At 40.6% G+C, this 15,438-nt stretch overlaps 1 protein-coding gene across 1 annotated transcript; it reads right to left on the bottom strand.

Moving 5' to 3' along the window:
- Positions 1-2,007: 2,007 nt before the first annotated feature.
- On the bottom strand, positions 2,008-15,438 carry cog7 (component of oligomeric golgi complex 7). Its single transcript, XM_038300937.1, has 17 exons — positions 14,943-15,438; positions 13,307-13,455; positions 13,082-13,198; positions 12,696-12,864; positions 12,523-12,605; positions 12,329-12,451; positions 12,051-12,249; positions 9,419-9,546; positions 9,173-9,327; positions 8,966-9,082; positions 8,826-8,891; positions 8,568-8,754; positions 8,355-8,495; positions 8,119-8,196; positions 4,623-4,737; positions 2,904-3,047; positions 2,008-2,801 (listed from the first exon to the last, which is right to left on the bottom strand). Exons 1-17 carry the CDS (start codon positions 15,106-15,108, stop codon positions 2,635-2,637), a joined length of 2,304 nt encoding a protein of 767 aa, XP_038156865.1. The 5' UTR covers positions 15,109-15,438; the 3' UTR covers positions 2,008-2,634.

Below are 15,438 nucleotides of genomic sequence, written 5' to 3'. Positions count from 1 at the left end.
TTTAACCCATCCCCTTGGGTAGCAGTGGGCTCCCATTGTGCGGTGCCCGGGGAGCAATGTGAGATTAAGGGACTTGCTCAGGGACCCAGAGAGGAGGCTGTGGGGATCAAACCGGGTGCTTTATTCCATGTTACTTTTTTCCATATCTTCATTCAATGTTGCTAAAAGAAAGTCCCTGAGATGATAAATTAAGTTGTGGTTTTCAAACATGAAACTGGACCATAGTGAAGTGTTTTTTGGAGGCAATATCCAGATTAATGTTCTAACTAGAGGCCTTAAGCCAGATGCTGGTGATCGACTTTGTACTTGCTTCTTCTGACTTTTAGCCAAATCTCTTGGGACACTCAGGTGAAGAGTGGGATGTAGCTGTCCACTGATCACCTGGTGATGGAAGAGAAGGAAGCTTGACAGATTCGGATTAACTAAGCCAGTATTGAGGGCCTGCTTGGAACATCAAGCAGAGCCCTTATTCAGGGACATATTGAACTCCCACCTCATGGAGAGCTTCTCTCAGATTAAAGGTAAAGCTGGGAACATCTAGTCTGAGTCGACCGTGTTCTTTGCCTCCATTGTTGATACAGCTGCCTGCTGTGGCTAGAAGTTCTGCAGTTCCCGTCCAGGCAGCAACCCCCAAATCCAGTGATGGCCCTGAGGGACACTGTTGATATATATAGGCTTTATATTTTATGTTCTTTGACAATCATACAAGTTTTGTATCACAAATGAAGCACTCTTATTACCTAGGCACTCTCATTATCTAAGTTTCTGTTTCCTTGAGAGCATGATATAATTTGTTTTTGTACTCACAACCTCTCGGTTCCATGCTCTGGGAATGATGTAATGTTTTTGGTTTCGGCTGTCCACGAGCCTTGGGTGGGTTCGGGGGGTGCCCGTTCCATATTCTGGTTTCTGTAATCATGCACTCAAGGCGTGAGAGGGAGCGATCACTTTTCCTGATTGGGTGAAAGATTTTATTTTGAAGGATGGCGGTTGGCACTGGCAGGGTCTGCTAGGGTTGCGTACGGACGCCTAGCTGCGCGGGTCGCTGCCCTGCCAGGATCGACCGGCCTGCCGATCCTTGTGTCACGGTAGGGGGACGATATAAATTGTATTGAGACAATATAATTTGTATTCAGCACCGTGCCTTGATTGATGTGCTTGCTTTGCTGTTTTCTGTGGCGGAATAAAACAACACATTTTAATTCTAGCAGAAACAGTTTGTGTGTTCAGTGTGGGTCATCTTTATTGCAGACTCCTCCCGATCCTGCCTTAATTTCATAATACAACTGTGAAGAAAGAAGGAACCAAATCTAAACAGGTTGGCCTGTTGGGTCCTTAAAGCTACGGAAGAGGATTAGGGCCACTGGGGAAAAAAAAAAAAAAAAAGTTAACTGATTTTTTTTATTTTATTTCAGTATAGTATGGGAAAAAAGTCAGAATTCTGACTTTTTTTTCCCATGTTAAATTGAAGTAAATTTTAAAAATCAGTTAACTTTTTTTTTTTTCTTTTCAGTGGCCCTAATCCTCTTCCATATAAAGCAGCAGCAGGTTCTGTGAGGCCAAACGTACAGCGGTGGACGCAAAAACTCAGGCTTGGGAGGAGTTTGGAGAAATTATGGAGAAATAACATGAGTTTGCCTCAAAGTGATTCTGGCAAATCAGTGGAGGGGGGGAACGGTGCTTTGCTTATACATATTTTAGTGGATGTGGGGAGCTGCTGAAGTTGACTGAGGACACTTATGGGTGAAAGGAATATTTTGAAGATAACCTCCTGCCAGATATCTTTTTTTCCCTTAATAAATTATAAAAAAAAAATAGCAAAACAGAAAAATCTGTAAGCAAATACCTATTTTTAGCTGCACTGTAGTCCCACATCACAGCACTGGTAAACAGTGTGGCTTCTATCAGAATTCACACATCCACCGCTGCATTCCTAAATTGCAAATATTGTTAAATTCATTTGAGTCTGTAATCGGCTAATAAAAACGTATGGAGGTGTCAATATAGTTTAATCAGATTTTTATTTGACAGATTTTCCAACATTACATAAAAAACCCTTGCGATCAAACATGGAGACAATCATATTAAGCCTTTCACGCCCTCCATCCAAAAAATAAAAAAATGACTCCCACAAATATATATATATTTTTAAACATAGTTAAACAAAAGACTTATTTGATAATAAACCCAAAAGGGGAAATTATACAGCAAACCAAAACTGTCCAGTTAAATAGGCCAGATCAATTACAGAAGCATGAAAGCGTTCAATAGGTATAAAGACTTAGTAGAGTTTGTGGTCTCATCAGCCCCCCTCCCCACACACACACACTTTATAAATTTAGTAAATAGGATCAAATCCATTTATATTGAAGATGCAGTTATTTATTTTTTGGCTTAAATTGAAGGCATCCTTACCGCAAACAGAACAGTTAAGTTAAACTTGGCTTAGGTAAGTATTTCAGCTGCTTCTGTGCCCATCTGAATAAAACCTTCCAAAATGCTACAAACTACAGAGAGAATCATCACCAATGAGAACAGTAACATGTAAAGCAACTGCTGTTGACATCTCTTTCTGTATTTTGCTCCCAATACACGTAGTACAGCCTAAATGGTCCTTCTCCGCCTTAACTGTGGTTAGTAGTCGATGGAGCGGAGCGCGGCGATGGTAGAGGCAAGGCGCCGAGGCAGGAGTTTGGCCGTCTGTCTGTACTCTTCAGGTTTAGCTTTCAGCAGAGTGACGATGTGTTGCAGGTTGCGGGATGGCTGCAGGCCCAGAGCATCCATAACGTTGCTCAGATACTCTGTGGGGCACAAAGAGGTCTGAACTCAAATGTTTTCACACGGAGCGGGACAGCGGGTTTTGCTTCCAAACAGAAATTAAACAAGTTTCTTCGTCACTGTACCAATATCTGTGATCAGCTGTTTTGTGGAATGAGGGGAAAGTTGAGGGATGAGCAAAATGGCATCGCAGTACGTCTGCATGGTTGCTCTAGCGATGGAGCCCAGCCAGTAGTCTGCTGTGTTGTCCAACTCAGGAAGGTCATCGCCTGGAATAACAAAGGTACGAGTTTATGCAGCGTTATAGCAGGCGAACACGTTAAGTAAAACCACAATCTACCTTCTTATCGAACAGTGATTATTTTTATTTAACCATCTCCATGTTGACTTGGTCATATTTTAGTTCTAATTCCTCTTTAACAAACTAGTGAGGATCCTAGTCTACCAGATTTATATTCAAAATATCCATCAGCCTTTGGAGAAGAAAGAGACTCATCACCACAGAGCCTCCACCGTACTTAACAATGGGCAGAACGTGCTTTTCTTCATATAGATTGTTTCCCACCAAAGACACCTCGATGGTCTTAATCTGTCTAGTTCAACTAGAGGCATTGAAATTGGACCGCGCTAATTTTAACAAGAGTAAGACAATAACTTTCTCATTTATCCCTTTAGCTGCTGGCAGGGGCGCCGTATTGAGGGGAAAGTTAGGACGATTCTAAGGGCCCTTGACTGGGGGGGGGTAACAAAGAAGATTTGTCCCGCTATATTTTTCAAATATAACAATAAAATCCAGCAGTAAACTAAATAAATAAATAATCTTCATGTCCTCCCTCATTTTTTAGCAGTAAACAGTGAAAAATAAATAAATAAATAGTGAAACCTAATTGGAATATATGTTCTCAATCCTAAACCTATTTTGTATTCATGTGTACATAGATACAGCTGTTTTTTTTGTTTTAAATAAGCTCTTATTATCTTGATAGGATGTAAATGTAAAGTTTAAAGTTAATGTTTATTTAACTTTTTCTCGTTCGGATCATTTTCCAGCAGCCCCCCTGGCTGTTGGTGATATGCTTGAGAAAGGAAGAAAAAGTAAGCAAATCCATGCATGAAAGTAGAATGAAGCACTTTGCAGAATAACATTAATCCTGATACAATGGTCTCTGGACACGGAAGCTTTCAAGGTCATGAAAACAATGAAAACTCAGAGTGAAACACCTACATGATTAAGTTAGTGCAAAGGAAAAGCAAAATAAACTCTCAATGATTCAGCTTAATCAAAATCTAATAGTAGAACAGAAAAGTTTGCAGCATACCTTCCTAATACAGTTGCCAGATAAGGTCTAAAGGTTTTGATTTTTCTTTTTACGTCAGGATGCACCATAATAACAGAAGAGCAGGAATGCATCAAATAAAAATGTGATGCATTCTTTCTCTGTTATTTTGATGCATTCAACTTTCTCTGCAACCTTCAGCATCGTGGGCTCAATCATTTCTGTTAGTTATCAGCATCTCCTGCAGAGAAACTCCATCCAACAGGCTGAATATATTTTTGGAATGTCACTTTTAGTGAAAAGCAGACAATTATTGCATCCCAGTTAGTCCTTTTTTAATATTGCACAAGGAGGAAAATACATTTTCAATATTTGTTTAATCCACACATCATAGGTTCTACCTAAGCAGCTTGTTCTTAGATTAGTCACCCTATTTGGCAAGAAATCAACCCTGTCTGAAACAGATAAATCAAAGCAGCCTCTGTATAATTTAGGAACCAAACTGAAACTGAGAAATTTAAAATCAAGATGAAACAGTGAAGGTAAAACAGGGCAGTAATGAGGTACCTTGCTCTGGAGGGAAAGGGAGCTTCCCAGCATGTAAGGCCATCTCTAGTGCAGGGTCCTCCTGTGTCACAAAAGGCTCCAGGTGAAGTGGCAGAGACATTAGGTACTGTCCAATCTGTTGAAAGAGGAAAAACAAAACAATTCAGATGTAACAAAAAAGTCACTACACCATTCCCCTAAAGGTTTTTCCATGTTTTACTACCGTATTTTCACGACTATAAGGCGCACTTAAACGTCTTTTTTTTTCCTCAAAATGTGCGGTGCGCCCTATGGTGCGGTGCGCCCTATGTGTGTTGTAACTGCGACTTTTGAGACCACCTCATTGAGGAGATGATGAAAGAGTGGCTGAATGTAAGGAGACCAGGTGTTTTTTTTCCACCCCTCACCATCGCTGTTAATATGTAACTTAATGCGTGCCCATCTCACAGCTGATGTGAAAAACATGGGGAAACAAATTAACGCTGTGCTCGCTGTTCAACCGCTCGACATCGGTGTGAACCGGACCCAGCAGGTGCAACAGAAGCAGCGAGTTTACATGCAAAGTCAATGGTTGACGCGCATATAGGTGCAGCAAAAGGTCCTGCAGCGCATTTTGGTGCAGCACGTCGGGAGCGTTTAAGCATCTGACGCACCGCCAACGCGCTGCTGCTGCTCAGATGGAAAAATTGAAGTTTTGCTGCTGGACGCGCCGCATCAACCAATCAGAGAAGCTGATCTGGGAGCTGACAGCGAGACACAGCGCTCTGATGATATTAACGCAAATGAAAAGGCTGGATGAATGAGGAGATGATGAAAGGCAGGTGTATGTGAGGAGACCAGGTGCTTTTTTCCACGCATCACCATCGCTGCGTGCCCATTTCACAGCCGATGTGAAAAAAAGATGAATCAAATGAACGCTGTGCTCGCCGTTATCCCGGGGGGTCTGACAAAGGAACTTCCACCGCTCGACATCGGTGTGGAGCGGCCGTTCACAGTAAGGCTGCGAGCGGCGTGGGAGCGATGGATGACAGACGGAGACCACAGTTTCAGGATAAATGGAAGGCAGCGCCGGGCAAGTTACGCCACAGTTTGCGGATGGATTGTAGATGGACTGTGTCTGCTCGCTCTGTTCTTCAAGCTTTCGCAAAAGCCGGCATTATTTCTGAGGAGCTGCGCTGCACGGAAAGTGACTCTTACAGCGAAGAAGGGGAAACTGGCATGTCTGATTTAGCGCAGCTGTTTTATTCAGAGGAATGCTGAGGATAACAGAGGATGATGACTTTGATGGGTTTGATTAATACTTTGTAATAAATACATGAATAAAGCACAATCATACTCAGGTTTGCTTCCGCTCTATTTTTCTACCTGAAAACTTAATTCAACAGCCGCGGGCACGTCTCCTCCTCCTCTTCAGCGCGGCGGCTGGTAGGTGTTTTTTCATCTAAATAATCTAAATCTTGCAGCTATATTTGCTGTGATCAGTGGGAATAAAGTAGTTTTAATATGTTTTTAAGTGAGAAAGGCCACCTGAAAACTTAATAATTGCAGTCAGTTCATCCAGATTATCTATTTCTGTCGGAGGCGCTCAGACCCCCACATACCAGCGGTGCACCGACAGGAGAAATCCTTTCGTTCACCGCGGCTGCTGGCAGGTGTTTTTCATCTAAATAATTTTAGCTGCAGGCACCAGGATACCGGTAATAAAAGCGAACATATTCCGTCGGCAGGTTTCAGGATTTTAAGTTAATTTAGGAGTGACCACAGCGCTGTGTCATCTGCGATGTGTCTGTCTCACGGCCAGCTGCCAGGTTTGATTAATACTTTGTAATAAATACATGAATAAAGCACAGTCATACTCAGTTTTGCCCCCGCTGTATTTTTAAATACGCAGTAGAGGTATTTAAAGGTAGTAGAGGACATGTACCTGTATATAAAAAACGCGACCTATAGTCCGGTGCGCCTTATGTGTGTGTTAAATACAGAAATGGGACACATAACTGAGAGTGCGCCTTTTAGTCCGGTGCGCCTTATGGTCGTGAAAATACGGTACATGAAAGCCACAAACGCGCCGCATTCTGTTTGGATTTTAAGCATTCATCATAAAGTTGTGCATAAAGCATCCATCATAAAGTTGTGCATAATTATGAAGTGGAATAAAGATGATAAATTATTTCTGTAACTAATACAAATCTGACGTGTGCAGCTCATTTGTACATCAGATCAGCCCTGTGGAGGGATAATAACTGTACACATATTTATACAGCCTAGTTTTTAATCTGAATACACGTCATACATTAGGAGGCAGCGACTCCCTGCTAACAAGGACCAGCAGTCCTTCAATCAGCTGCAGCCATGACACAGGAAGAAAGGACTAAATCAAAGATTTACATCAGTTTATTGCAACAGTAATAAGAAATGTAGCTCCATCTACTTTACTGGGAAAAAAAAAAGCATGAAATAAAAAAAAAACAGGGCAAGGGATTCAAATATATTAATAGAGCTGCATGAAGTGAAATATCCATTCAATTAGGTTTATTTAAAATGATATGTCTTATTAGGTCAATATACATTCATAATTTAGGAATTGAACATATTTTTGATAATTGATTGAAGTGAAAATTTCATTTTCTAGAAAATCTGAATTAGAACTGATAAATTCAGTCATAAAAATTAGAGCAATTTAGAAAACTGGGATCCTATCTCAATACCACTGAAGCTATCACCTTATTGTTTTAAATAATTAGTAAAACGGGATTTGTAAAGAAAAAAAAAGAAATAGACCCAAAGGAGCTATCAGTAACCATGTCTGTTCCAGTGCATCATCATTAGAATTTCTTTGAGTATTATGTCTTCAGTACAGGGGCCATAACAGGGGCCAGGATGTGATCTACAGGGGCACTGGGCACTGTCTAGATCTGTCCATGTTAGGCATGACTGACACAATATATGGTTTGGAAATTAGTGCATTAAAAACCCTCCTAGAAGAGTGGCAAGAAGGAAAAAAAAAAGAAAAAAAGAGAAGAACCTTCTTGAGCTCTGCTACAGGCCATGTAGGGGTGACAGCAAGCATGCTTAAGTTAAGAAAATAATTTGTGTTTTTTTAATGGTTCATAAGCAAAACATGACATGAAGTGGAAAAGTAAGACTTTCCACATCCCCCTGAATGCACCATCCTAATAGATGCTTTCCTTTGCAAAGACAGGGAATCTGTTCAACAGATTTAAATATAAAGACAACCTCTAAAACTGTAGCGATAACTAAAAGTATTTTTTCTATATTATTTATCAAAAAAATAAAAGCAATTGTTTTCTCCCTTTTCCACACAATGCTCTGCACTGTGTTCATCAGTCAGGAGCATCACTGAAGTGTGTGGTTCTAACTTAAAAACACAGCAGAATATTTTTTTATTGGAAATTCTTCCTGCTTTGAAAACATCTGAAAATAAGCAGTTCATCAAATGAACTTTGAATTAAAGATTTTTAGATGAAAAATATGAGAATATATAACCTTGACTTACATTGGCGATATATTCTTGTGGTGACAGGCTGAAAGTAGGCAGGTCTTCGGTGTAACTCTCTCCAATACCAGAAGCTTCCTGACTCGAAACAGGAGAAGTTTGAACAGCATGAGACCAGATTTAAATATTCAGAACAGCCCATCCAAATGCACAAAGTCAAGAGCAAAACCAGGGCATTAAAATTGTGCCTTATAATACTTCAATTTGAATTATCTAGAAACTTGACGCCTAATCACCTCCATCTTGGAAACAAGGCAGAGCTGGTGTTTGATCTGCAGGAAGACTGAGTCGAAGGCCAGCTGGTTGGCCTGCTGATTGAGTCTGGTTAGAGCCGTTCTGGGTTCAGCCAGCAGGCTGGAGTTGCCCGTGCCCTTTTCCTGCAAGACAACGGTTATTTAACAGAAGAACAGATGCAAGAACGTCTGTGATGACAAAATTCTGCGTTGTACCTTTAATGAGTATAGGATCTCCATCAGGTTGTTATATTCAGCTACATTTCCCCTCTGAAGGTAGTTGTACTCCTGCCATGGGTTTTTAATGGTGCTTTTCCTGTCTGCGGAGCTGGCCTCTTGGATGCCAGCCAGGCTGCGTGGGCTATAAGACTCCGATAAGTACTTACCTGCTGTGCCCAGGATCCTGTGGGAAGCATTGCTTATAAGCACACCATTTTTATATGTAAGGACTCAAAAGTTATGGATTTATCTCACTTGTTTGACAGCTGCTGCTCAAAAGCCCCGCACTGTCGCAGCAATTCTCCACACGTGGCAATGATCCTGCAAACATCCCCACAGTAAACACCAGTAAAAACTATTTGAAACTGGGAATATCTGTTTTAGAGCAAACTAACCGGACTGAGTTCTGGAAGGCTGTCCAGTCCTCCTGGAAAACAGAAGAACTCGGCGTCTCCTCAAGTTTGCACTTCTTCCTGATCGACTGGAGCGTCGTAGAGAAGTCGGACACATACCTGAACATTGAAAAGAAATGGGGTCGGCTTATTCTAGAAAGTAATCTGTCGGATATTCCGTTTGGGGATCTGTGAGAGAAGCATCTTTACTTGGTGAAGAGAGCTTTGAGAGCTCTAAGGAGCCCACACACGGCGAGTCCATCAGTCAGTCTGACACAGCGCTCCACGGCTGCACTCGCCAGGCCAAACAACTTGCCTACAGAGTGGCTGAGTTCTTCCACACAATCAATAACCTCCCCGTGTTCCTGAATACGAGAGCAAAAGCACAAAATGTTAGAGAGAAATAATAATTGATTATCTGATTTGTTACCGGTGGCTAAGAGTGTGATGTCTAACCAATGGAATGGCGCTGATCTGAATGAGGAGGTAATCTTCTTCCAGCTCTCCATACTGCAGCTGGTAGGACTTGTAGGGGTCGTAAAGCGCACTGACCAGCTCAGTTACCTTTAGCAGGTTATTGTCACCTGGATCAATAGAAAATAAGGATCTCACCTGATATACATGAAACGTCTCCAGTAAAACACAAAAAAATATATAATGCTGCTACATCCTTCACAAGAACTGAGACATTTGTTCTGAATCATCATCTTGTTCTCCTTCTCACTTGAAGCGTTTCCTGTATAAATGATTCTAGTAGGGCAGTCGCTGCCCCTCCTGCTCTTGATTGATTTTCAGCGACGTGTTTTATAGAGGAGAGAATCTCGGCAGCCAAGCTTCTGGAAAAGCATTAACATTTAAGCTACGTTCACACTGCAGCCTGACGTGACCCAAATCCGATTTATTTGGCCCACATGCGACCCAGGGGTTGACGTTAAAATCAGGCAAGTGGCTTTCACATTTCATTTGCCCAGAAACAATTTTTACTTGCCCAGTATAATGTTTGATAAATATAGTTCCTAATATTCATTTTTGTATATATATATATCAATGAAACATGTTTGTTTTTTAATTATTTTTTTTTTTTTTGTAATTCCGTAAGTTTACAGGTTCCTGGTGTGTATATGCATGCATCAGATAATGAACTCAAGCCTACATTACCATGTTAACATGCTTTTCAATCCTTCCTGCACATTCTTTTCAAACAAAAATTTGCTTTAAACTGTTGTGTGCTTGGAAAAATACAAATTGTAATGTAAAAAATCTAAAAACAAACTTAACAGGTTAAAAACTTACACTACTACTACTCACCAATTTAACATGTTTAGCTCTATAACATTTAAATGCACCACTCCAATGTCTAAGAGAAAAAAATTGAATGAACATTTTTTAATGTATGACCACTGTGCAGAAGACTGCCATATGATAGAAATATTTACATACAATTATTATTGTTATTTTCCTAATCCCTGACTGATCCCTGACTTAAAGTATAGATTAAATTCATCATCCAGCGGCTGCTCTGCAGAATTCTCTCCCCAAGGAGAGAAAAATCACACCATCTAGCGGAAAATCACGTGACTTTTTTAAATCACGAGAGAATGTGTACAAAAAAAAAAAATGGCAACGCTTGTGGGTCGTTTTCAGCAAATGTCAGTTATTTTAAAGTAATTTTGAAAGATAAATATTTTTTTTTTGCGATCGTTGCACTTGCCCGGCGGGCAAATGCAATGAAATTTGTACTCTCGCGACAATAAAAATGACTTGCCCCGGGCGATCGGGCAATGGTCAACATCGAGCCCTGCGACCTGTATCTGATCTTTTCATGACTGTCTGAACAACATAGATACGATTTTTTGCAATGCGACCCAGGCCACTTGGCTATGTGGTCATGAATCTGATATGAATCTGATCTTTTCAAATGCGACGTGTCTGAACGGCCATGTCACTTTCATCCAACCTGAACGCCATTGAACGCCATTGATACCCGACATAGGTCACTATTCTGGGTCTTGCTATGAAGAAGCGCAAGAAAATCAACCATGGCAGACGATGATGCGGAGAACAGTATTTATGTTTCACAATCTTGAAAAGAATGTGTTTTTATGATTGGGAAAGGTTGCTAGATGCGTTCCGGCACTACCATCAATGTTTACTTCCGTCAACATGGAGCATGCTGGCCTGTGACGTCATTGCATTCTCTACTTCGCATCCAGGACACTTAGGTTGTATGAATGCAGCTCACATGGGAGATCACATATAAGTCGCATATATTTGGAAATGTGAACAGCAACGCAAAAAAAAAAAATAAGGGATTTCACAAAAAAATTGGAATTGAGCACCAAGGCCTGCAGTGTGAACGTAGCTTTAGAGGCCAAACAAACTCTTTTCTTGTCCAAGAACAGATTTCTGGGTTCTTGTTGAGCGCGTAGGAAGCGTTGAATCCCCCCACCCCCTTCTGTCACACAAGAAAATCTTTATTTGATTATTAAAAATGCATGAGCCCCATTTGTGAGATTTTAATTCTAAATCAAATACTTAAATCATATACTATGCTTTATAATTATGGGTCTTTTTTTCTGGACACAAACAGCTCAAATTAAAACTTACACAGATTAAGAGGTTGTGTGTATGGCTGGGCTATATGACATAAATATCTAATCTCTGATTTTTTTCCCTACCAAACTCAATTGTTATTTTGTTTTTGTTTTTTATTATGCAAGTTTCACATTAAAAATACCAAATAAAACATTTCTGTTAAAATTCTAGCTTTGATTTCCATCATCCCCTCTGGGAGGTGTCTGTAATTTAAAAGGCAATAAAATCCAAACTGTGAAACCTGCTTGTAAGATAATCATGTTTCCCAACAAACAATGAAAATAGACTAAATGTTTGGAGCTTCTGGTATCACACAGTGAGCTAGTTTATCAGATTTGAGTACAAAATGTTCAGAGTGGTGAACTGATGTCATTCTGAGCTATGGAAGCCCAGAGTTGATTGGTGATAAATAAATAAATAAATCCAGATGTGACAGATTTTGTGAAGTTAATAAGGTGTGACAGCTTTCCCCCTAGCCCCTCTCTTTACAGACCTAGATGTGGAAGCATTGCAGCCTCCAAGCCGTGGCCAAAGGTGGATGTGGTTTGGTGGAGTTCCAGCAGAGTGTCCAGGCGCTGCTCCTGAGCCGCCCTCTCCACGGCTGTGCTCAGGCACACAGGGATGGACGGCACCATAGCCCCCAGCGTCTGGATCAGCAGAACCATCACCACTTCGTATGGATTCTTAAACACCTAGAGCCGTTTGACAGCACAGGTTAGAAACTAATCATGACTCAGGACTGATTGGTCTGGGTACTACAGCAAGTCTTACCTGGCTGCTCCACTGAACCTGTGCATGCCAAGTGGAAAGCAGAGTGTCGTAGAATTCAGACAGCTGCTGATTCAGACTGAGCTCGCTCTGAGAGAGATCCTGCCATATGCTCACTAACTGGCCCTGTAGACACAAAGCCACACATTATCCCACATGGTGTGATTTTTGGAAGCTAACCAGGATGGGGAACATACCTTATGACACTTATAGTAGTACGCCAGCAGCTGGGGCATTCTATCGATCTCTGTGAAGACTTTGACAAACAGCTTAGCCTGGTCTGAAGAAAGAGAAGATGTTATGTGTTGTTCACATTCAGGCAGGGGGGGTGGAATAATATCGATAAGTGTTTTTTTTCTTGGTTTGTTACCTAGAGACATGGAGTTAAAGGTTGCTACTATCTGTGGACTGGCCATGGCCTCCAGTCTGTTTTTCAGAGCCTCCAGGTGGACACACTTCTCAGAATAGTCTGGAGTGTCCACCAGCATAGCCAGGCTGTTCTGCATGCTGGTAAGCTTAGAAGAAATAACTCCCAGGTCCTGAAAATAAGGTGTTAATTGTATTAAAAATGAAATAAAGTGCTACTAGGATTAAATTCACCATTCTCCGTTGTTAATTCAATTCACTCAGGTGCAGCATTTTATTTTTCATTTTGAACCACAAAAGCAAATAAGCAATATGTCAAATATCATAAAATACACAGATTATATATATATTTAACACTATTAACAAACTACAAAGTTTTTTTTTTTTTACCTGAGTTTTAAAGGTCTCCTCTATGTCTGTGCTCAGGGTGCTCCATTTGTCTGCCTCCTGCAGGGCCTCAGCAGCCAGCTGCATTCGAGTCTTCACCTGATCTATTTCTACCAGGACCTATAGGGAGGAAAGATTCCTTTTTGTTTGGCTTTATTTTGGTTTAAAACAAAAAGCTCCTAACATTTAATGCATGAACATATCCTTAAAAAAGGAGCCCTCACACACCTGCATGGATTGGACAGTTTCTTGTTCAAACTTTTTTATATCCTCCTTCACCAGGACCATTTGCTCTTTTAGAAACGACGCCTCCTGCTTCAAGGCTTCGACGTCTCGTAGCACTCTGGGCATATTTTGGAGGGCCTGATTACTGGACTCTGTAGACAGATAGAAAAAATTAAACTCTTGGCTTTTCAGTCATTAACTATTAAAAGACCTTTTATTGTTACGATATTCATCATCCTGAGGTAAACCAACTTATTTCTGTGTATATTGTACTATGGTATTTATCTTACATATGTATAATTATATAATAAGCTATAATAACCTCCGTATATATATATATATACGCACACACATACACTACTCAAAAAATTTAAAGGAGCACTTTGTAATCAGAGTATAGCATCACATTAATTAAACTTTTGGGATATTGATTTGGTCTGGTAAGTAGCAGAGGGGGTTGTTAATCAGTTTCAGCTGCTTTGGTGTTAATGTTGTCAGGCATGCATACACGCACCTGGGGGCCGTACAAATTACTGAATACCATTTCGCAATGAAATTTCAGCAAAATGGACTAGACTGCCGCATCATTTTTCTACTGGAATTTTTGGGGTGTGTTTGAATTCAGCCCTCTGTAGGTTGATAATATTTATTTCCATAAAATGATGTGGCATCCTTTTGTTCCTAACAAATCACCCAGTCTATATCAGTATAAATAAACAGCATGATTTCCCCCCCCAGTTGAGATCTGATGTTTTCAAAGTGTTCCTTTAATTTTTTTGAGCAGTGTATAGACACACACACACACACACACACAACTACACACACACACAGCTTTGTTTTCATAACATATGGGGACATTTCATTGACTTGCAATCATTTTATGTCACCTTAGTCCTAAACCTAAACCCAACTCAAAGAACAGAACTTTACCATATAGGGACCAGTTGAATGTCCCTATATGTACCTCTAAGTCCTCGCATGTAGGATATTTTACAAAATACTTCCCTCATATTGTAGGTAAAACAAGATCACACACACACACGTTCTGCAATCGCAGTGAGGACCATGATTAGATTAGATTAGATTAGATGAGCTTTATTGATCTCACAGCAGAGAAATTCACTGGTCACATATTGGCATAGTACTTCAAGAAGGTGCAAACAAGGAGGAAAAGGTGCATTAGGAATAAAAATAAGTTAAAATAAAATTAAAATAAATAAAAAAAATTTAAATATTAAATAAAAAAAATCATGTGTTGACTCCCATGGATTTTCAGACATGTTCAACGCTTTCTATGCCCTAACCCTAAAACTATCCATTACCAACGCATACCTCATCCTAACCCTGACCAATTGATACCTTAGCCCTAAACCTAACCATGAGCAAAATAGAATGTGAGAAATCCACAAAATTTCCTCACTTTGCAACATCTGGTCTTCAATCTGATGGTGAAATTGGAAAATTAGTTCTCACTCTGAGAGCTAGACAGGTGTACACACACACACAGACAGACCCAGACATTTGCATATATAAACGTCTATCCATCTATCTATCCATTCAACACAAATTTACTGAAGTGTTAAATGGGAAGCAGTAATTCTGGGTGTTGGGTTCAGCATGGAAAATTCCTGCTACTGACCCTCGATGGCATTGTTGACCTCCTGGATGAAGAGCTGCAGCTTCATGACCAGTGTTGCTGCATGAGTGTCCGCTTTCCCTGGAGCCTCCTTCTGTACCACCTTGAAGGCGCCGTTCACCCAGTCCTTCACATCAAAGTCATCATCCAGGAACTTGGAGAAATCCATCTCTCTGGGTTCAGAGCGAGGCTAGCTTCTTGCTGCTTAGCCAAACTCTTCTACTCCCTTCTCTGTCATCGAGCCATCGGCTAACCTCTTGGCTAGCTAAGTCTTGCCAAGCAAAGGCTTCGACACGAAAATAAAATAGATTGCCCAGGAAAACGAAAGTACCATTACAACCAGATACAGCTCTAACAATGCGACGGCCTCCTCCAGAGTTATTTTTCAAAGTTTACTGTCTTTATCACTGAAAAGTAAACACATATTCCTAAATGGCTTATGCTTGCAGAGCTGATAACTGACAACAACTTCCTCCTGTGCTTGCTATTTACCTTCCCC

The sequence above is a fragment of the Cyprinodon tularosa genome, unplaced genomic scaffold (genome assembly GCF_016077235.1).
Source record: "Cyprinodon tularosa strain WSP-4 unplaced genomic scaffold, ASM1607723v1 ctg46, whole genome shotgun sequence".
Classification (NCBI taxonomy): Eukaryota; Metazoa; Chordata; class Actinopteri; order Cyprinodontiformes; family Cyprinodontidae; genus Cyprinodon; species Cyprinodon tularosa.
This window is presented reverse-complemented; position numbering and strand designations above follow the sequence as displayed.